Raw genomic sequence first — 21,720 nt, forward strand, 5'->3', positions numbered from 1 at the left:
AGTGCAGCTACACTGGTAGCTAGCGAGTGATAGCTGTAACTGGACCAAATTCACTGTGTAGAAAAGGACTAATATTTAGAGGTCTCTTCATTAAGATCTTGACTGCTTTATAATTATGAAGGGCTATAGGTGCCAGGGGCTCCCTTGACCCCCCAGGCATTACTATCCATCATTCATTCTCTTTCCTCCCACATTTCATAGCATATGAGGGCTCTAGGAGTCAAACACACAGGAAAGGGAGCATAAGAATGGTCATACTGGGTCAGACAAATGGTCCATCTAGTCTAGTATCCTGTCTTCCAACAGTGGCCAATGCCAAGTACTTCAGAAGGAATGAACAGACCAGGCAATCATCAAATGATCCATCCCCTTCATCCCAGCTTCTGGCAATCAGAGGCTAGAGACACCAGAGCATGGGGTTGCATCTCTGACCATCCTGACTAATAGCCATTGATGGACTAGCCTCCATGAACTTATCTAGTTCTTTTTTGAATCCCAGAGAAGATCTGGGTGAAAACAAATAAAGGCAAAGGTGGCCTGTCTCTGAGACAGTCTTTTGGGATTCAGCTCTATGAGCTTGGTCTATTAGTCTATTGCCTCTTACTCGGGCCTACTTTCTGCCCCTCCACTTGGGGCATACTACATTGCTGCCAGTCAGGGCAACTTCAGGAAAGGTGCGGCTTGTGACTGACCTTCTCAGCTGACCTGTCTCTGTTGCCAGCAATCTGAGGTGGAACAGCCTTCTTCCTGTTCACCAACCCTTCCTGTGACAGGCTTCCCTTTTTAACTACCTCCCACTCCAGGGTGATCTAGCCTTGCAGATGTACCTCATTAGGACTGAACAGGCCCAGAAGAGTTTGTTGGTCTCCTCAAAGCTAGAGTGAGGGTATGTCCCTTCACAAGAGCATAAAGAAAACCAGTCAGTTCCTCCTTGTTACCCATTCCTATTATATGAGATAAAGAGGACACTACAAATGAAAGAACAGTAATTTTAAAATAAATGTAACACAACCCTGCTTTACATACCATATATTCAACCTGAGTAACCTCACATGTATGCACTTCTAGATAAAAGAATGCCTAGGCAATAGGCATAGGTATATCCTGAAGACCAGTTTCAGTACATGCTTGTTTCAATAAGGAAATTTAATGTAGTGCTTATGTACTATATGCTATTTTAAATCACTCATTACTTCTCTATTTCTAAAATGGGCATTCTTCAAACCTGGTCATTTTTATGGATTCTACCATCCTAATCATAATGATCTGAATCCAGGAACCACCAAGTATCTCAGAAAAAACAGAGTATTTCCTTCATAGGACTAAAGTTATCTAAACTATCTAACCATTAAAACTAATATTAGCTATTTTAATTATTTACAACTGTCTTTAAGTAGAGGCAAGAAAATATGAATGACAAGCTAGGAAGGAGAGCCAGAGGAAACGGAGGAAACTAAGGAAATGTGGCTAATGTAACTCCTTATATATCCTGGCATGAAGGATTACTTAATTCACTGATCATACAAAAATGACCAAATCAGATTCAAAAAACCTTTCCATACATACAAACAAAATCACCTTTGGGTTGGAAAAAGTACATGAGCAATTACAGGGTAATTTCACTAGAGAGTTGCAAGTGCCTAAAACAGGGACTTACGATGGAAATGCTTCCTTAAGTAGAATGCCACTACTTTCATGCGAATAACCTAACACAAGCGGTTCCCAAACTTGTTCCACTGCTTGTGCAGGGAAAGCCCCTGGTGGGCCGAGCCAGTTTGTTTACCTGCCGTATCTTGGCCTGTGCCGCTTCCAGCAGCTCCCATTGGCCTGGAGCAGCGAACCACGACCACTGGGAGCCGCGATTGGCCGAACCTGCAGACGAGGCAGGTAAACAAACCAGCCCGGCCTGCCAAGGGCTTTCCCTGTACAAGCGGCAGAACAAGTTTGAAAACACTGACTTAACATGTTTTATAAAAGGGGTATTTGAGCTACTCCTGTTGATGTGTGGGTGGGAGTCTATTTATACATGAGATGCTATGAAGTTTTTATTGCCTTGAGTTTGGGATGAATGTATTATTCATGACTCATGAAACTGTGAGGGAGTTATGCAGAACTTCCAAATAGTTCTGACAATAAAAAATTGATAGGTCCCATGTCTTCTGAAATGGGTTGTGAAGTTAAGTTTAGGGGAGTCTTTTATCACCACATAGATAGTATACACTGTAGTAACTAAGGCTCCAAAGTTATGAGTTATTACTATTTAAGAATTCCCCAGACATTAAGGATATTTTACAAAAGAAAGAAGAGTTCTGAGAAAAGAAAACTCAAGGTCTAATGGCTAGATTTCTTCAATATTCTGAGGAAACTCAGAAATACTGCAGCCTTTTATAGGAGTGTATTATTGGTGGAGCTAGAAATACTTGCCCTTTTCCCAGTGATTGAGTGAATGAATGAAAAAACATTATATCAAACATTAGATATTATAGATGCCAGATACAGTAGTGAAAAATAGGGAACTTGTTGGAATTTAATATTATGATGGGCGGGTAGCTCAGTGGTTTGAGCACTGGCCTGTTAAATCCAGGGTTGTGAGTTCAGCCCTTGACGGGGCCACTTAGGAATCTGAGGTAAAATCAGTACTTGGTCCTGCTAGTGAAGGCAGGGGGCTGGACTCAATGACCCTTCAGGGTCCCTTCTAATTCTGTGAGATAGGTCTCTCTCTCTCTCTCTCTATATATATATATAAAAGGAGGTTGATTATGAATGATACAGCTTTAGGCAAAATATTGTAAACTTTAAGGACAGGGCTTATTTTATGCGCAATCTTGTTAGGGAAAAAAAGGGGTTGTATTCATAATGATTTCTTTTCATTTACTGACCAAGTGAAGAAATAAGGCTTTCAGGGACATTGTAAATAAGAGGGCAGCATTATCTCTTATAAATGTAAACACACTTGTTTGTTTTAGCGATTGGCTGAACAAGAAGTAGGACTGAGTGGACTTGTAGGCTCTGAAGTTTTACATAGGTTTGGTTTTGAATGCAGCTATGTAACAAAAAAAATCTACATTTGTAAGTTGCACTTTCACAACAAAGTGCTTGTATGAGGTGAACTGAAAAATACTATTTCTTTTATCATTTTGACAGTGCAAATATTTGTAATAAAAATATACACTTTGATTTCAATTACAATACAGAATACAATATATATGAAAATGTAGAAAAACATCCAAAATATTTAATAAATTTCAATTGGTATTCTATTGTTTAACTGTGCGATTAAAACTGCGATTAATCGCGATTAATTTTTTTGAGTTAAATGCAATTGATAGCCCTAATTATAACCTATAATTTAAAATGACTTTCCTCAACTTTTTCTTACATAAACCAGTATGTTTTAATCCAGGGACAAACAGATTTTTCTGGCCACTATGCATGTTTTGTTTTCATAGTAAAATACAGTTTATGGATCAAATTAGACCATCACAAATATACACTCATATATAACATGCAAAAATGGAAAATTTTAGACAACCTCAACTACTGGAGTTGCTGCCAGTCACCTATAATAAAAACTATATAGGTAAATACAAGCTACTTTTCCACACAACAATCTCTTTAAACATAGATATTAGAGAGACTGAAAGCAAAACAAGCATATATTATATAATATAAATTGTCCCTCTCTGCTCTCAGTTGCTTTAACAACAACTCCTGACCATTGGGAACTAGGGTTTTGCATGTTTTTGCTACTGTGATAGATAAAACATGACTAGATCTAACATTGCTCTATAGCACAATTTAATAACATTATCTTTTTTGAGGGGGGGGAACCCAAAACAAAAAACCACATCCACACCAGTCAGGAAAACAATGCTAACAACAAAAAATAATGTTAAGTACCTGGTCTTCAGAAGAACAGATAGTCAGCAACATTCCCATTTAAAAATAAAATCTGTCTTAACCATCACTGAAATAATACCTTCATGACACATATTTAATATTCTAACCAAACTAATTATTATCGAACACCTGACCAGGGCAGTGATAGTGATGCTGAAATGCTAAGGGAAATTAGAGAGGCTATCAAAATTAAGAACTCAATAATAGTGGGGGATTTCAATTATCTCCATATTGACTGGGAACATGTCACCTCAGGACGAAATGTAGAGATAAAATTTCTCGATACTTTAAATGACTGCTTCTTGGAGCAGCTGGTACAGGAACCCACAAGGGGAGAGGCAACTCTCCATTTAGTCCTGAGTGGAGTGCAGGAGCTGGTCCAAGAGGTAACTATAACAGGACCGCTTGGAAATAGCGATCATAATATAACAACATTTAACATCCCTGTGGTGGGAAGAACACCTCAACAGCACAACACTGTGGCATTTAATTTCAGAAAGGGGAATTATGCAAAAATGAGGGGGTTAGTTAAACAGAAATTAAAAGATATAGTGACTAGAGTGAAATCCCTGCAAGCTGCATGGACACTTTTCAAAGATACCATAATAGAGGCCCAACTTAAATGTATACTCCAAATTAAAAAACACAGTAAAAGAATTACAAAAGAGCCACGATGGCTTAACAACCATGTAAAAGAAGTAGTGAGAGATTAAAAAGGCATCTTTTAAAAAGTGGAAGTCAAATCCTAGTGAGGTAATAAAAAGGAACATAAACACTGCCTAATTAAGTGTTAAAAATGTGTAATAAGAAAAGCCAAGGAGGAGTTTAAAGAAAGGCGACCCAAAATAAAGGTAATAACAAAAATGGTTTTAGTACATCAGAAGCAGGAAGCCTGCAAAACAACCAGTGGGGCCCCTGGACGATTGAGATAAAAAAGGAGCACTTAAGACGATAAAGTCATTGAGGAGAAACTAAATGCATCTTTGCTTCAGTCTCACGGCTGAGGATTTAGGGAGATTCAACCTGAGCGGCTTTTGTAGGTGACCAATCTGAGGAATTGTCCAGAACTGAGTGTCATAGAGGAGATTTTGGAATAAATGACAAATAACAGTAAAAGTCACCGGGAGCAGAATGGCATTACAAGAGCTGAAAGAACTCAAATAATAAGTTGCAGAACTATTAACTATGGTTTGTAATCTGTCCTTTAAATCAGCTTCGTACCCAATGACTGGAGTAGCTAATGTAACGCCAATATTTAAAAAGGGCTCTAGAGGGATCCACAATTATAGAACCGGAAGTTAATGCCAGTACCGGGCAAATTAATTGAAACAATAGTAAAGAATAAAATGTCAGATACATAGAAGAACTAAATTGTTGGGCAAAAATCACAATGGTTTCTGAAAGGAAATTTACGTCTTCCTTATCTATTACAGTTCCTCTGAAGGGTCAACAAACATGTGGACAACGGATCCAGTGGACAAGCATACTTAGATTTCCAGAAAGCCTTTGACAAGGTCCCTCACCAAAGCTTTAAGAATTAAGTTGTCATGGTTAAGAGGAAGGTCCTTCGTGGACTGAGACTGGTATAAAGACAGGGAACAAAGGGTAGAATAAATGGTAAATTCTCAGAATGGAAAGGGGTAACAATGGTGTCCCAAGGTCAGTCCCAGGACTTATTCATAAATATCTGAAGAAAGGGTAAAAAATGATGGTGACAAAGTTCAGACATACTAAACTACTCAAGAATAGTTAAGACCAAAGAGACTGTGAAGAACTTCAAAAAACTGACAAAACTAATGATTGTGGCAACAAAATGGCAAATGAAATTTAATGTGGATAAATGTAAGTATGCACATAGAAAGATAATAACACAACTATACATACAATATGATGGGCTAATTTAGCTACAACGAATAAGGAAAAAGATCTTGAAGTCATCGTGGACAGTTCTCTGAAGAGTTCCACGCAGTGTGCAGTGGCAGTCAAAAAGCAAACAGGATTTAGGAATCATAAAAGGATAGAAAATAAGAGAGATATCTTATGCCCTTTATAAATCATGGTACGCCCAATCTTGAATACTGTGTACAGATTGGTCTCCTCCTCTCAAAAATATACTGGCCTTGAAAAAGGTTCAGTAGAGGGCAACTAAAATGATTAAGGGTTTGGAAATGGTCCATATGAGGAGAGATTGAAAGAGCGGACTTTTCAGCTTGGAAAAGAGGAGACTAAGGGGGGATATGATAGAGGTATATAAAATCATGAATGATGCAGAGAAAATAAACAAGGAAAAGTTATTTACTTGTTCCCATAATATAAGAACTAGAGGCCACCAAATGAAATTAATGGGCAGCAGGTTTAAAACAAATAAAAGGAAGTTCTTCACACAGCGGACAGTCAACTTGTGGAACTCTTTGCCTGGGGAGGTTGTGAAGGCTAGGACTATAAAAGTGTTTAAAAGAGAACTGGATAAATTCATGGAGGTTAAGTCCGATAATGGATATTAGCCAGGCTGGGTAAGGAAGGGTGTCCTTAGCCTGTGTTTGTCAGAGGGTAGAGATGGATGGCAGGAGAGAGATCACTTGATCATTGCCTGTTGGGTTCATTCCCTCTGGGGCAACGGGCATTAGCCACTTTGGTCTGACCCAGTATGGCCATTCTTATGTTAATAAGTTTGATTTCCTCTATCTACAAAACAGATTTGTATTTTTTTCTTGGGCTGAAAACTCAACAATGGACAATTAAAAATATTAATTACAGGAAAAAGGAAGTCAGTCTTCAAAATAAAAATTTCATCTCATCTGTACACATCAAAACATTAAAAATGTGTTTATTTCAAGATTGGGGGGAGGAAGAATGATAAAGAGCCATTTCCCCTTGACTGAGACTATGCGTATCAACATTCAACTCACTGGGAGTTTGATGTGGAAATTTTAAATCCCCCAAGTACCATGTAAGTACAATGCAAACAATTATAGGCTCCAGATGTAGCATCTCTAGAAGTAACTTCATAACTACCCTTTTGTCAAATATATAAAATATATGGAACATTCATGCACTTATTATATATGTCTGTGTGTTCTGGCCAGCAGGAGACAAATGTGCTACATTATACAGTTCACCTTTCCTGTGAACCACCATGACGTTATCACTTTAAACCTGGATCAATTTGTAATCACCATACGTCAGTGGTTCCCAAACTTTAACAAGTGAACCTCTTTCACTAAAATGTCAAGTCTCGTGAACCCCCTCCTAAAAATAAATATTTCAAAGGATTTTTCCTTTACCTGAGTATAAGTTATAAAAGCAGTGATCTTGGAAATATTAAATTGGTTTTTATGATATGCTTATTACGCACTATTTATTATTATTTATCATTACAATATTTTTATTACATTATGAAAACGGCACCACTCTTCCAAGATCTCACTTTCATAGCTTGTATCACTTTGAATAACCCTGTTATAAGACAAGGCTCCTATGTTTCATCAAGGAGTATCAGATGTGAAACAACATGAAGGTATTTAAGAAGCCGACTCAAAGAGTTCCTCTTACACAAGCATTCAGGTCTTGAGCAGTCCACGCAAACAATGCACGTTACAACAAAGCTTAAACTTGTTCTTCATAATCATTTTAAAAACAATACCAGCTGCCTATTTAATTTTAAAACCAGCAAAAAATATCCAACTCCCTTTTCATTACTTAAAAGGATTCTTGAAGTTTAAATCTCCTCAGTGTAATAGATATGCTTGCTTTGATCTGCTTAGCTCTTGGAAGTCCAGGCACTCTGGGCTGCTGGCCCCATGCTGCCCAGGGACCCTAGGGACAGCTCTGTCTGCTATTAGGGAATTTTTCCCTGAGAACGCCCTGTAACATTTCACGAACCCCTAGGGGTTCATGAACCCCAGTTTGGGAACCACTGCCATAGGTAGTGCTTAATGTGCTGCACATTCTAACTGAAGCAGAAAAAAATAGCCAACCATTACCCTTCTCTTACAGATATACACACTTTTATTTAAACTCTCACCTAGCTTTCACAGATCTTTAGACTGCAAACTCTATGGGTCAGGAACTTGTGTGTTTGACACAGTTTACTTATTGTGCAGCACTATGCATACTTAGCGCAATGAACCATCAATAATACTATTAAATAAACAAACAAACAAAAATCCCCAAACAGACAAGAAATCGGATAAATGCCATTCCTCTGAAATAATGGTTGGTGATTGGGGGAGGAATCACACCTTTGATTGTCTCTGATTATACTTATGATTCACTCCTAGTTAGACCCTTGATGAGGCAACGTAGCCCATGAAAAGCATAGTGCCTCTCAAATGGCTAGTTTGAGTGAAGTGCATATCCCAATTAAAAAAAACAACAACATCAGTTTGGTTCTTTTATTTCTGCTAGGAGACAAGTTGTGTTAACTGCACATAGCACCAAAGAGTTAATTAACCAAATCCTCTTACCACCTGTCACTTAGAATGAAAAGATCACATAAGATCTTTAGTGAAGAACAAATCCTGAGGAATTAAGGCTTGTTCTCATAATACATTAGAAATAGAATGGCTTCCCTTCCTCCCTTCCCTGCACCATGAACACTCACTCACCCTCTGGGTGATGGTTTTCCCCTCTTTGACTTGCACTGCCAAGCCCAAATCAGACAATCTGCAGTTGCCATTATCATCCAGGAGAACATTTTCTGGCTTCATGTCCCTGTACAGGATTCTGATGGAGTGGAGATGCAGAATCCCACAGGTGATCTGAGCTGAATAAAAGATGATCCTTTTCATTTCCAAGCCCCTCTCTCCCACATTGTAGATATGGTATTTAAGATCCCCTCCATTCATGAGGCTCATAACAAGACACAGATGGCTCTTGCTCTCATAGGCATATGCCAGGGTAACTATGAAAGGACAGTTAACTTTCTCTAGGATCTGCTTCTCCAGTAGAGCCATCTTCTCCCCACCTTTCTTCTTCAGCCTCTTCTTGTCCAGTTTCTTGCAGGCATACATCTTGCCAGTATTTTTCACCTGGATGGCACAAACCTAGAGGATCAGGATGGAAAAAGAAAGGAAAGGGCTTTACAAATACAGACGGGAGGTGAATTAAGAGCAGAGGTGGATGGGGTTTAAGGAAGCAAGATATATCTTCCCATCCTTTCAGAGGGCACTGCTAGTGATCAGCCTGACAGAAGACTGGATGGGGATATAGTGGGAGTAGGGAGTTGGTCTATTCTGCTTGCGGGGAGGGGGGGCTGTCTTATCCTAGTCCAAAGCTCTTGAGGATCCTATGGAGTTCTCAGAAGTTCCCTTTACTGACCAGCATGTGGATGCTTTGGGGCAATAAAGTGGAGAAGGGGTTACATCACACTGGTTTGCCCAAGGAGGAAGTTAGTTTTTCAAGGTTTTTGATGTCTGCCTAGTCTATTGTAGGCTCTTCTCTGCATTGCCCATACCCACCCATTAGATCAGGGAAGGGATTGATGGTAGTTGCCCTACCTCTCCAAAGCCACCTTTGCCCAGCACCCGAAACTCGTAGAAGTACTTCTCATTCACTGGCTGCCTCTCAAAGACTTTCCACTGCAGGAACTTGTCATAGAAGGGGGTTCTCAGGAAGTCCTGGAAGGGTTTCTCCTGGAGGAAAGCCTTGGTCTCCTCCTTGGCCAGCTGCAAGATACTCTCATAGTCCTTCTCAGTGGCAGCCTGGCACTTGCTGGCCAGGTCTGAGCTCATGAAGGCTAGGTAGCCCTTGGAGCTGGACTTCAGGAAGTTGGTGACCAAGCTCTGCATGATGCTACTCTTGGCATTGTCCTCTGCCAGCTCCCAGTTGGACACCTCATCCAGGAAGTCCCTGGCCACCAGGTATTCAGGCACGGTCTCTAAGAAATCCTTAAAGAACCTTTTGCCAATGGGCTGCTGCTCGCAGATGCTCTCATACTCAGCCGAGAGGGCCTGCCTGACCTCTGTGCACTGCTCAGGCTTGGGCAGCGAGAGGCTCTTGCGCCTCCTCTGCATCTCCCTGGTGTCCCCTTCTGTGCTCTTCCTGGCCTGCAGGTATGCTGTGTTGGCAATCAGGTTGTCCAGGCCCCCCATGTCACACATCTTGGTGAGCTCTTGGGGTGGCAAAGCCTGGTTGTGGCAAAGTCACTCACTGGTCCTGGGGCTGTCTTGCACCTCTCCGAGCCTGCGTGTGTTTGTGTGGGCTTCAGAGAGACACTGAGGAGACTAGCTGCTTTAGCATTAAATACTTCTCAAGGATTTTCACTAAGTACCTTTAGGTGTATGTACCATTTGTGGAAAGTGACTGGTAAGAGGTTTCTCTCTAAGGAGCTTTGGGGTTGCTATCTATAGCCAGCGGGATGACATCCCAGGAAAACCTTCCCACTGCTGTCACTGAATAGGTACAGCTTGGCTGGTGACCCTCAGCACGGACTCTTTCCTGCCCCTTATATGTGCCAGGATTCCCACCCCACCCACTGTCCATGGCCATTGGAGTGTGCCAGAATTCCACACCCACCCACTGTCTACTGGCTTCTTACCCTCTGCAAGTGTGCCTTGGACAGACAGATACACACACATACTCCATGGCACTTTGCCCTTTGGGGTGGGGTCAAAATCCCACACAAATCCACTGTTCATGGCACCCTGACCCTGGAGGTTACACAAAATCTCCCTGACTTCTTCCCATTGCACCCTGAGCTTTGGGGTACTGGAAATTACATTAAAACATATATAAAATAAAAAAAAATAAAATAAAATAAAAGCTGTTACAAGATGTAAAAGCCACTCAAAAGTCAAAGCCGTCTCTGAAACATAAGTCAGAAGAGAGTAACAGCAGAAGAAACACAGGGGGTGTTTGGAGTTGCTTAATAATCACTCAGTTCTGATCGTTGAGCACCATCACATCCTTCAACACACACAACAAAATGCTTGTAAGCTGCACATATACAGTGCACAAAGTTCATTGCTGTCATATGCTGCTCCTTCTAAAAGAACAGAAATTGGATTAGATGAAGAACAGGCTAAGAACCGCTGCTATTCTAAAAATAATGATCCGTGTGTACAAACAGAACACCACTGAATCCTAGTCTCCCTTACACATAGCGAAGTGGAAACAATCTGAACTTGTTTAAGAGACAAGTGATTCTCCATTACACTCCTAAAAATATCCCCCTTACCCCAGCCCCAAAACAAACAAACAAACCTCTATCCTACACTGCAAACTACTGTCCAAACTTTTTGAATCCTGAAAATGTCACTTAGGACAAGAGAACATCTACTTACTTTAGCTCTTGGTAATTCAAGGGACTGGAAATATACTATGAATTTAGCTGATAGGGAATATCACTTGTGAAAAAATATTCTGTTGCCCATTGACTATTTAAAAACGGAATATAAAAAATGTTATTGCCTGTACATTCTTTGATCTTTTTGATCACAATTCTATTAGCTATTTATGCATTGTTATTTAAGGTAAAGATTAAAGTATTAAAAACTAAGTTTCTAGCAACAGTGAAACTATTCCTCTTCAACAAAAGAGAGATGTCGGTAGTCCTTGTTGCCTTCACTGTTCTATACATACTACTTATCTGAAAACAGCAATTTTAATGAAAATGGACAGAAATTGACAATAGAAGAAATTTTGTAACTATCATCTCTAAAGGCATTGTATATTCTTATTGTGAATTGGTTTGCCATTCTCAGATATTTTATATATTATGTTATTTAATGGTACAACATGATTTTAAGAACAGTAAGCGCACATTAATCTTACCTGCACTTTGCTGAAAGGCAATACAGAGCAAATTGCTTCCTGTATCTTACATCTCGTAAAGGAAACTGCTTAAATGTTCACTTGCTATTTATAAATCAACTGTATAGATAAAGTTCATTCTCATTTGCTACTAATGTAATTTATAAAGTAGTTGAACGATGAAAAATAGTCCAGGAAGAGTTCAAACATCCCCCTAAGCCAAAAGAAGCTTTCACCTGAAAATCTTGTTTTTACTCATATTGTTAAAAACAAGTTTAAACCTTGAAATTACAGGTGTTTGTCTGATATTTTCTTCAGAAATAAGGACTGTTTGGAAGAATGTTTCAGAATGGCTAATGGGATGTGATGCCACTTACGGATTCCTCTCAGAATCTTGTCAAAAGCAAGTTTGATTTTCCTCAAATTTGAAGGAAAATCAGAGGTTTCTTAGAAGTTTTATATCCTGTGTTTCCCCTCTTCCTTTAATTGCTCAGCAAAGCAACAAAAAACACCCAACAATATAAAACCCCACAAGCAGTACATTATAATTCCTCCATCATAGTCCAGTGGCCAATAGTTATCGTCATGTGCCCACCCCGTAAAAGTGTTTAATGTGGAAACTCACTCCAGCCTTCTAATACTGTACAAGTACAAACTTACTGACTACATAACTCTAGCACATAAAGTGACTGGAAAAATACTCCATCTAGAATATTAAGCATAAAAATCATCCATCTCCCATATGGCAGGAGCTAGACAACAATTACATATAAAGGCATATATTTAGGTTTGTATACAGTATCTTTCCTGTCTTTAATTTAAAAACAGAACCAAAAAATCTCCTATTTTTCCTAACAAGTTTGACTGTGTGTAAAGTACACCCATTATTTTAAGTCAAGATATGGAAGTTCTGTCTCCAGTGACAACTTAAAAGCTGCTTTAACGATTATGAAAATGGCTTAAGTCATAGAAAGTACATAAAAAGCAGAAATGTAAGATCAATTGGCCATCTTAAGGATTTCCTCTATTAAATGAACATCCAGAAGAGGCATCTTTGCTGCATCAAGGACTTCTCACTACAAATAAGAAGGCATTGATACCTGTCTGGAAGAGGATCCATTTGACCCTAATAGCAATAATGAATGTAGACATATGCAGATGATGTTTCACAAAAGACAGGAATAAATGTGAATGTAAGGGTTATTGTAGGAAAGCAGATTGACTTCCTTAATCCTGTAAACACTGAACAACAAAAAGACACAGTTTAAAATGAAAGATGGATAAAATGAAGAAGGAAATTAGCATGTGTCTATTAAGACCAAAAAGTATATCTCCTAACAAAAGTACCCAGTGGTGAGCTGGAACCGGTTCACACTGGTTTGCAAGAACCGGTTGTTAAATTTAGAAGCCTGTGTAGAATCGGTTGCTAAAGGGGTGGTCCGGCTTCCCCAGGGGGCAATTTAAAGGGTCTGGGGCTCCCAGTAAGGGCTGGAGCCCCAGGCCCTTTAAATTGCCACCAGAGCCCCACTGCTGGAGCTCTGGGGTAGGGCTCCGGGGCTCTGGGGGCTATTTAAAAAGTCTGGGGCTCCCACTGCTTTTGCCGCCCTGGCCCTTTAAATAGCTGCCGGAGCCCTGCTACTACTCCAGGGCTCCGGCAGCTATTTAAAGGATCGGGGTGGTAGAAGCAGGGGAGCCCTGTCCCTTTAAATAGCCCCCAGAGCCCTGGGATAGCGAGGGGCTCCAGGGGCTATTTAAAGGCCTGGGACTCCAGCTGCCTCTGCTGCCCTGGTCCTTTAAATAGCTGCCAAAGCCCCGCCACTTCCCCAGGGTTCCAGCAGTTATTTAAAGGGCTGAGGCGGTAGAAGCAGGGGAGCCCCGGCCCTTTAAATAGCCCCTGGAGCCTCGGGGTGCTGCTGCTACCCCAATGGGGGAGGGGGAGAGGAGAAACTTGCGGGTTCTGAGGGGGGCAGTCGGGGGCAGGATGTGGGTTGGGGTCGGATTGGGGGAGAGGACAGGCACGTGGGGCTTGTACTGTACTCACTGCGTGGTTCCCTACCGGGTCTTCGGTGGCACTTCAGCGGCCAGGGGAATGTCTTCACTCACTCTGGGTGAAGGACCTGCCGCCGAAAACCCTGAGTGAGTGAAGACACCCCCCCACCGAAGTGCCATTGAGGACCCGGTGGGGAACCAGTTCTTTGGATTTTGGGAGCTCGTCACTGAAAATACCTGAACTTTTTTGATCAGAAAAATCTCGTAGAGATGTTATGAAGAAATATAGCTAGTTTTAAGGAAGATGGAGCCGTTGCCTCCTTAACTTTGGAAAAGACCTTATTCATATCTACTACCTTACACCTAGGTTGGGGAGAGAAGGGAATGGATTATGAAGCCCCTTTAGTGATCCCTGTCACTAAAGGTTGATGTTCTACTAATTTGTCTTCAGTGTGTATTTGACTGGTTTAGTTGGCAGTAATATAAATATTAAGGGTGGGTTTTTCAGAACTGCATACATGAAGTTGCATGCCTAAAGTGGTATGCAATTATCACAACAGCATATGGAAACTGGCTATTTTGCCATGCAATTTACATATAGAATCGTGGCATTTTGGAAGTACAAATTAGGCACATATGCAGTTTTGAAAATCAGGCCCACATGGACCTAAACCATTGATCTCGTTCACATAATAAAAATAAAACTCCATCATGGGTTGTCACCTGCCTGGCTGGGATACAAATGTTTTTGCAGCCCAAAGCCGACCAGACAGAGTATGTCTTCTAGCATCAGGGCCCTGTGGCTTGCACATAAACCTAAAAAAACATTCTGAAAGAATGGAGAGTGCCCAAGATACACTGAAATTGGCCACATTACCAACTCCTCCTGAGCCACGCTATCCCTTAAAGACAAATGCTATGAAATTACTCTATGTTTAGCCCCTTAGCACAACTTGTTTAAATGATCGAAGGAGAATCCCAGGATATGTTGACCCTATAATAGGTTTCAGTAATCTCTCTCTAAATCACCAATGGAAATACTGTCATTTCTGCACCAGGTACCTGAGCCAGAGCCTAATGGCAGGATGCTTCTGTCCCAAGACAGAAGCAGATCAAGGAAATACCCATATTTTTATGGTGCTCTACTTGCTACTGGTGAGTAGGAATCTTTCTTTCTTTCTCTTATCCTCATTGTGGAGATAACCTTCTAAACTTGCACCAAGTGTAACCAGTGCAGTCTTCCTAAAACTGCAGGGACATAGCTGCACTATTGCAGTCACTGCTGGGGAGGTTGGTCTGGGCTCTACTACTGGTAAGGCACCTGGGATATCTATGCCCAGTATTAATAAGAATTTTTTTTTTTGGTAGGAGGAGAAGAAAAGTGGTCCAGCATTAATTTATTCATTGCAGAATACAACACTGATTTATTTATTTTGTGTGTATGCTGAGGAGTAGCATTAATTGATTTTATTTGTGTTTGAAGTAGGGAACAGCATTTATTAATTTGGGAGGTGGGAGGGGAGGAACTCCGCCATGCCTGGAACCAACAGCCAATTGCAACCGGACATCGTCATCACCAAGGACCAGAAGAAGGTCATCATGGTGGATGTCACAGTGCCCTTCGACAACAGGACCCTGGCCTTCCATGATGCCCAAGCTCGAAAGGTGGAGAAATACACCCCTCTGGCCGAAACCTTGAGAGCTAAGGATTACCAAGTTCCGACATGTGCTGATCGTCGGAGCCTTGGGCATATGGGACCCAACTAACAAGTTGAGTGTTGGGAGAATGCGGAATTGGTCAATGCTATGCTTGACTGATGTGGCAACTCATGGTGTCGGACGCCATCAGATGGCCAAGGATACAACTCCAGACATTGGCAATACCAGGAGGGATGAGCTGGAGTGCTGACGAGAAGCGCATTGGGGAAAGTAACTGAAATACTTCCTTCATAGACTGTATTTTCTAAATGAACAACCTACCCTAAATTCTCAATTTCTGAGGGACAATCTTCACTCACTGATATATGTGCTTTCCACAACCAACTCTCTGTATAACTTTTCATGACTGATGTAACCGAATACTTGGATGCTAATATCTAAACTGTATTCTTAAATTTACTCACCTAAATTTGGGTTACTGCTGATTATGCACTATATGTACCTTATGACTTTCAAAACAAACTTTGCATTTGTGGATAATCTAAGCACTATACCCAGATGTACAAACACTCTTTTCTCAACCTGTGTATTATATAATTTTAACATTAGCTTTAATAAAACTTGTATTTGGAGACTGAGCAGGAGTGGGCACAGCTTGGCGGCATCAGCATATTTCATTCTGGCAAGTAGGCTTTAATTTTGGACATGGGAAATCAATGTGGCTCCATATAGGCACAGGTGTTTTGTGTAGAACTCACAACAGCCTCCAAGTCAATTTATATTTTGATGTTAATTTGAATGATACATAGACTTAATTTTATTATTGGACTCAAACTAGTAAGTTCAAAGTTAAAAAAAAAAGACATTGAATGTGTGTATTTATGAACACTGTCTTCCCTGCCTCCCACTCAAATGTTGACATTTATATGTCATATAATCTGTTCAAAGGATTGGGAAAAAAAGCACACAAGTAATAGTATGCATGAGCACCTTTGAAATTCTAATAGAAAAGTGTTTCCTCATAACTAATTTTAGCATACATTGTTATCTTCAAAGTGTTGCCACAAAGAATGTTTCAGAATTAAAATGGGTTTGAAATACTATTTATATATATACATATATATATATATATATATATATATATATATATATATATATATATATATATATATATACACACACACACACACGCTACCCACTGTACCACATATTAACATTGTAGGGTTATTTGCATTTTACTGAAGGGGTCTGTTTGTTTGTGGAGGAAACTCTAGGAAACTAAGGACAATTCTCTCTCTTCTTCCTAAATTACCAGCAGTATAACTCAATGTGTTTAAATATTCATAAATATCTTCTATACTTATATAGAAAAATCTTGAGCATTTTGAATAAGTTACCTTATGCAGCTGAAAGCGAAAATTTTAATTCCTTTTTCATATCTACTCTATTCTCCACAGAATCATTAAACACTAAATAGGGAGGACACAACAGGGATAGCTCAGTGGTTTGAGCATTGGCCTATTAAACCCAGGGTTGTGAGCTCAATCCTTGAGAGGGCCACTTAAGGAACTGGGGTAAAAATCTGTCTGGGGATTGGCCCTGCTTTGAGCAGGGGGTTGGACTAGATGACCTTCTGACGTCCCTTCCAACCCTAATCTTCTATGATATACCATATTAACTGAATGACAACTTTTGCTACACAAAAATTATGAACCTTCTGTCTAGTGTCAGAATGCCTGGATTTAGCATTGACCTACATTTATAGTCTATCCATAACAGACAAAAAGTGAATTTGTAATAGATTCACTAAATGGAAAGGCAATACACCTCAAGATTATGAAATGCCCTCTAGACATTTAACTTATTCAGGTAACATTTTATAGTTGCATATGTGAAAAGTGACATTCTATAAGGACAACTGAATGGCTGCTCAGTACATTACTACATGTAGGGCTGACCGCATTACTGTTCTTAAAGGTGCCTGCCACATCCTACCTTGTTTTCAGTTGCCAAACTTCAACCAGTTAGGCTGAAGTTTTCAATGCCAAGTGTTTGACTCAGGCTGAATTCATTTTTGGAAAATTTCAGCCAAAAGGATTCAGGGAATAATGGGGAAGAAAACTGGATAAGACCAGGGAGACGGGGAGTGGGAATCATGCTGGGGGGGAAGTGGGGGGGTGGAATTGTGCCCACTATATCGCACTCTTCCAGGGAATAGTATGGAACCCAAGATCGTGGAGTTTCACCATCCCTCTGCTGTCAGCAAATATGTATGAAAGCCACTGATAAAATGCCCATCCCTTTCTAATGCTGGTCCAGAGGTAGCTGTGTTACTCTGTATCCACAAAAACAACAAGGAGTCCGATGGCACCTTAAAGACTAACAGATTTATTTGGGCATACCCTTTTGTAGGTAAAAAAACAACAACACTTCTTCAGATGCATATAGTGAAAATTACAGATGCAGGCATTATTATACTGACACATGAAGAGAAGGGAGTTACCTCAAGTGGAGAACCAGTGTTGACAGAGATCTGTGTGGTGGATCTAAAGGTTCCAACCATGTGTGTCAATATAATGTCACATGATGGCATTTCTGTTTTTTCAGGTTGCTTTTTTAAAAACCTAGGACATTCCAGACACTAAAGTTAATTTTTCAGAGCGGTAGCCATTTTAGTCTGTATCGGCAAAACAAGGAGGCGTCCTTGTGGCACCTTAGAGACTAACAAATTTATTTTGGCATAAGCTTTTGTTTGCTAAAACCCACAAATTACATTGAAAACTTGATTAAGGTTGCAAAGTCAAGCCGTGAAAAAGTTTGTAACACCAGCATTAAAGTTGCTTTAATTCAACAGTCTGCATATGCCTTATGACATAGTCTTTAATTACATGATCACATACTCCTTTTTCCACAAGACCCCTGCCTGATTCAGTAGAGAGGATGGACTGACCTGAAGGTGAACCAAGGATTTGTAGAGAAGGAGGCTGTTATGTTAGGAACCCCGCTTAATTTGTTGCAGAAGTTGGATGGTGTATAATGAATGAGACAGGAGACTGAAGGGAGAGAAAGGATGGTTTCATGGTTAAGGTATTTGAATGTTGCCTTCTTGAATTGGATCCCTATTTCTGCCTCTGCCACAAAATTGCTATGCGAGGCTAGTCAAGTTGCTTAAACAAAACACTTTTCACAGGTGGTTATTATTGGGTTCTTCATTTTCTGAGTATCCAACCGAAGCACCTGAAGATTGATTTGTAGAAGTGCTGAATAGTCACAGCTGCAACTGATCGTTACAGGAGCACAATAAATACTCTGAAAAATCAGGTCACTGGTGTCTCCATTTGGGTACTCAAAATTACAGATACTTTTGACCTGAATCTTCATGCATGTAAAATATGAATCGGGAATTGGGAAAATAAACAAACACTCAGATACAATAGTGATGAGCACCACAGAATTATTAATTTCCTCACGGGCGTTTCTATCTTCAAGAGCAGGGTTTGAATAGTGTATAATAAATAAGATCTAGGGGCATACATTGAACAATGAGCAGAAACCCAAATTTTGAACAGTTGCTCATGAAGTCCTAATAAGCATCTTGTGACCTGAATGAGGCATGGGTTGTGTGGGAAAAAATAGTATGCAATCATGTTATTAAAGAATGTATCATAATACATATGCACAAGGGGGCCAAATTAATGTTACATAAGCACCATTAATTCTGCTATTTTCTAACTTTTGACTTCTTGACCAACAGAACATTATTAAGTGTGCCTGCGGATACTCCACCGGAGTCGCAGGACCAGCGGACCCTCTGCAGGGACGCCTGTGGGAGGTCCACCGGAGCCGCCTGCCACCCTCCCGGCAAGCGGCAGAGCACCCCCCATGGCATGCTGCCCCAAGCACGCGCTTGGCGCGCTGTGGCCTGGAGCCAGCCCTGAAAATAGGGAACATGCTCATTTAAAATTGTGCAATGCTCCCTTACAACATTGTTTGGCAGACACCTGCTTTGTCCACTGCTTGCAGAAAGAGCAGCCCGTTGGAGCTAGCTGGTGGGGGCTTGGAACCAGAGTGGACCGGCAGCCCCACTCAGCTTTCTGCTCCCCTATGGTCCCTGTGCGGCAGCCATCCAGCAGGCTATCAATTGCCGACAGTTCAGCTGTCCCTCCCTCCACAACCATGTGCTGCTCCCAGGAGCCTCCCGCTTGCTGTGCGGAGTGGGGGGGGGGGGAGGAAGGAGAATAAGGGGGCTGTCAGGGTGTCCCACTCCCCCCTGCTCTTGCCTCCCACTTACCGCCTCTCCATAGAGCGGGGGGGGGGAGGGAGGAGACACATGACAGGGCTCAGGACAGAGGGAGCTTGCTTTCAGCAGCTGCTGTCTCAACTTGAGGATATACTTAAAAAGGCAATGTACTTAGAGTGGGTTCAGCGTACTTAAAGGAGAAATGTGCATCTCTCTCTCACACGCACACACACAGGGTGTGTCTCTGTCTGCCATGCTGTCTCCCCTCCCTCCATTTGCACTGCCTTGTAGAGTGTGAGGCTACATTAACATGTTAACCCTTGAGGGCTCAGCTAATTCATCATTTAGCAGTAAGACATTCCCTGGGAAATATCCCACCCTCTGACTTCACCACCTCAACCAGGCTTCACAATCATCAGTGCTGTGTACAGTATTAAATTGTTTGTTTAAAACATATACTGCATATTATATTTTATATACATACATACATGTATATATATATATAGTCTTTTGTATGGTGAAAAAAATTCCCCTGGAGCCTGACCCCTCGCCCATTTACATTAATTCTTATGGGGAAATTGGATTCGCTTAACATCGTTTCGTTTAAGGTCGCATTTTTCAGGAACATAACTACAATATTAAGTGAGGAGTTACTGTACATTAACAAGCCCTCCCAGCCATAACGTTAATGAGAACCCAGTGGAAATTCCCTTACCTACACAGAGATGCCATTGTGTGGTATTATTTGCTCTGTCCATTTTCCTCTCCTCCCTCCTGTTGGCCACTGTCATTCTTTTTCTGCATGTTGCACAACTGCTGCTAGCTGAAGATCAATTTTAATTAATCGGTAATCCTATTTCCTTTTACTCTTTTCTACAGACACTCACTAGAGTGGGGAAAAGACCAGTTTTCCAGTGAAGAAAATGTACAGAAAACTGTGTTCTAAAAATTTTCCCAAACGCAGGCATACAGCTAAGACAGCAGCAAAGACCCACTCCTCCGTCAAAAAGAATAATTACAAAGTTACACTCTGACTTTGGGACAATAGGATTTGCCTTTCCACCAAGCCCCACAGTCACAAAAGCAAGACCTTTGCCAGTTGTTCTAGTTAAGTTCCCAAGTGCCTGAGGTGCTTAGCTATAAAGAAGAGACAAGGCCAGGAGAAATGTTGCATTGACCCACTTCAGCATGTGGCTCTAAAAGTGAAACCATCTAGTTCTGGCTGATAGTTGGTGGTTTTTGTGTTTAATGATTCATTTTTTTCCCCCTTTTTGAGAGAAAGCAAGTTTGGAAAAGAGGTTTGATTGGAGTGTGCGCTGCACAGCAAATCATTGCACAGCTCCATAAATCTCTGACATGAAAGTTAGAACTTACCTTTGCAGTTTCTTTTAAAAAGATTAAAGCAATAATGTGGTGCCTTACAGGGTGGGCCATAACTAATGCAGGAGATTAAGACCACGTCTATGCTACAGGGACTCTAGCAGCAGGGATACAGTGCCATAGTTACGCTAGCATTACCCAGTAGTGTAGATTCAGCTTGCAATGAGGGAAGGGTTTTTTCCCACTGCTGTAGGAACACCCTGTCCCCACCTTATGGCAGCTAGGGTGACGGATGCATGCTTCTATCCACCTAGCTGTGTCTGCCTTGGGGGGTTAGGTCAGGATAGGTAGGATGCCCGAGGTGTGGATTTTTCATATTCCTGACCACTGTAGTTCTGTTCATCTAAATTTTAAGAATAGGCTGGGTCTCAAGTTCTTCACTTTGGAAAAAGAACTCCTCAACTAGGAACTAATCACATGAAAAACTGAGCACTTTCATTTTCCCTGGCCCTGCATTTTGCTGAGTCTGTCCTTAGCTGTTTGTAAATGGCTTTGAAAATGAAAAAGCACTACAAGTGCAAAGAATTTATCATCAAGGATTGACTGGGAATTTGTGTGCGTATATGGGGGGCGACTATGAAGGGGATTTTTGTTGAGGGGGAAGAGTGGGCGGCTACATAAGCATTTAAAGTGGGTTATTTTCTTTGTTGAGGGTGGGAGAGGTATTAGAATGGGGGTTAATCGCTGTGAAACTTTTATTCAGTAAGGAAGAAGTTGTGCACCTTCTCTCTTTGTGTTGGGGGAGGAGATTTAATGATCACGAACCCTGCTCTCCTGCCTGAGTTAATTTCTGTATGTTT

General features: G+C 40.9%; 1 protein-coding gene across 1 annotated transcript in view; it reads right to left on the bottom strand.

Annotated features, from left to right (window-relative positions):
• Positions 1-10,238, bottom strand: part of GRK7 (G protein-coupled receptor kinase 7) — a 28,381-nt gene extending 18,143 nt beyond the window's left edge. Inside the window, exons 1-2 of the mRNA XM_032765654.2 lie at positions 9,399-10,238; positions 8,508-8,945 (exon numbers count right to left, since the gene is read on the bottom strand). Of these exons, the coding sequence (XP_032621545.1) occupies positions 8,508-8,945; positions 9,399-10,001 (1,041 nt within the window). The 5' untranslated portion in view covers positions 10,002-10,238. The remainder of the gene's footprint in view (positions 1-8,507; positions 8,946-9,398) is intronic.
• Positions 10,239-21,720: the final 11,482 nt, after the last annotated feature.

This window comes from Chelonoidis abingdonii, chromosome 8, assembly GCF_003597395.2.
Source record: "Chelonoidis abingdonii isolate Lonesome George chromosome 8, CheloAbing_2.0, whole genome shotgun sequence".
Classification (NCBI taxonomy): Eukaryota; Metazoa; Chordata; order Testudines; family Testudinidae; genus Chelonoidis; species Chelonoidis abingdonii.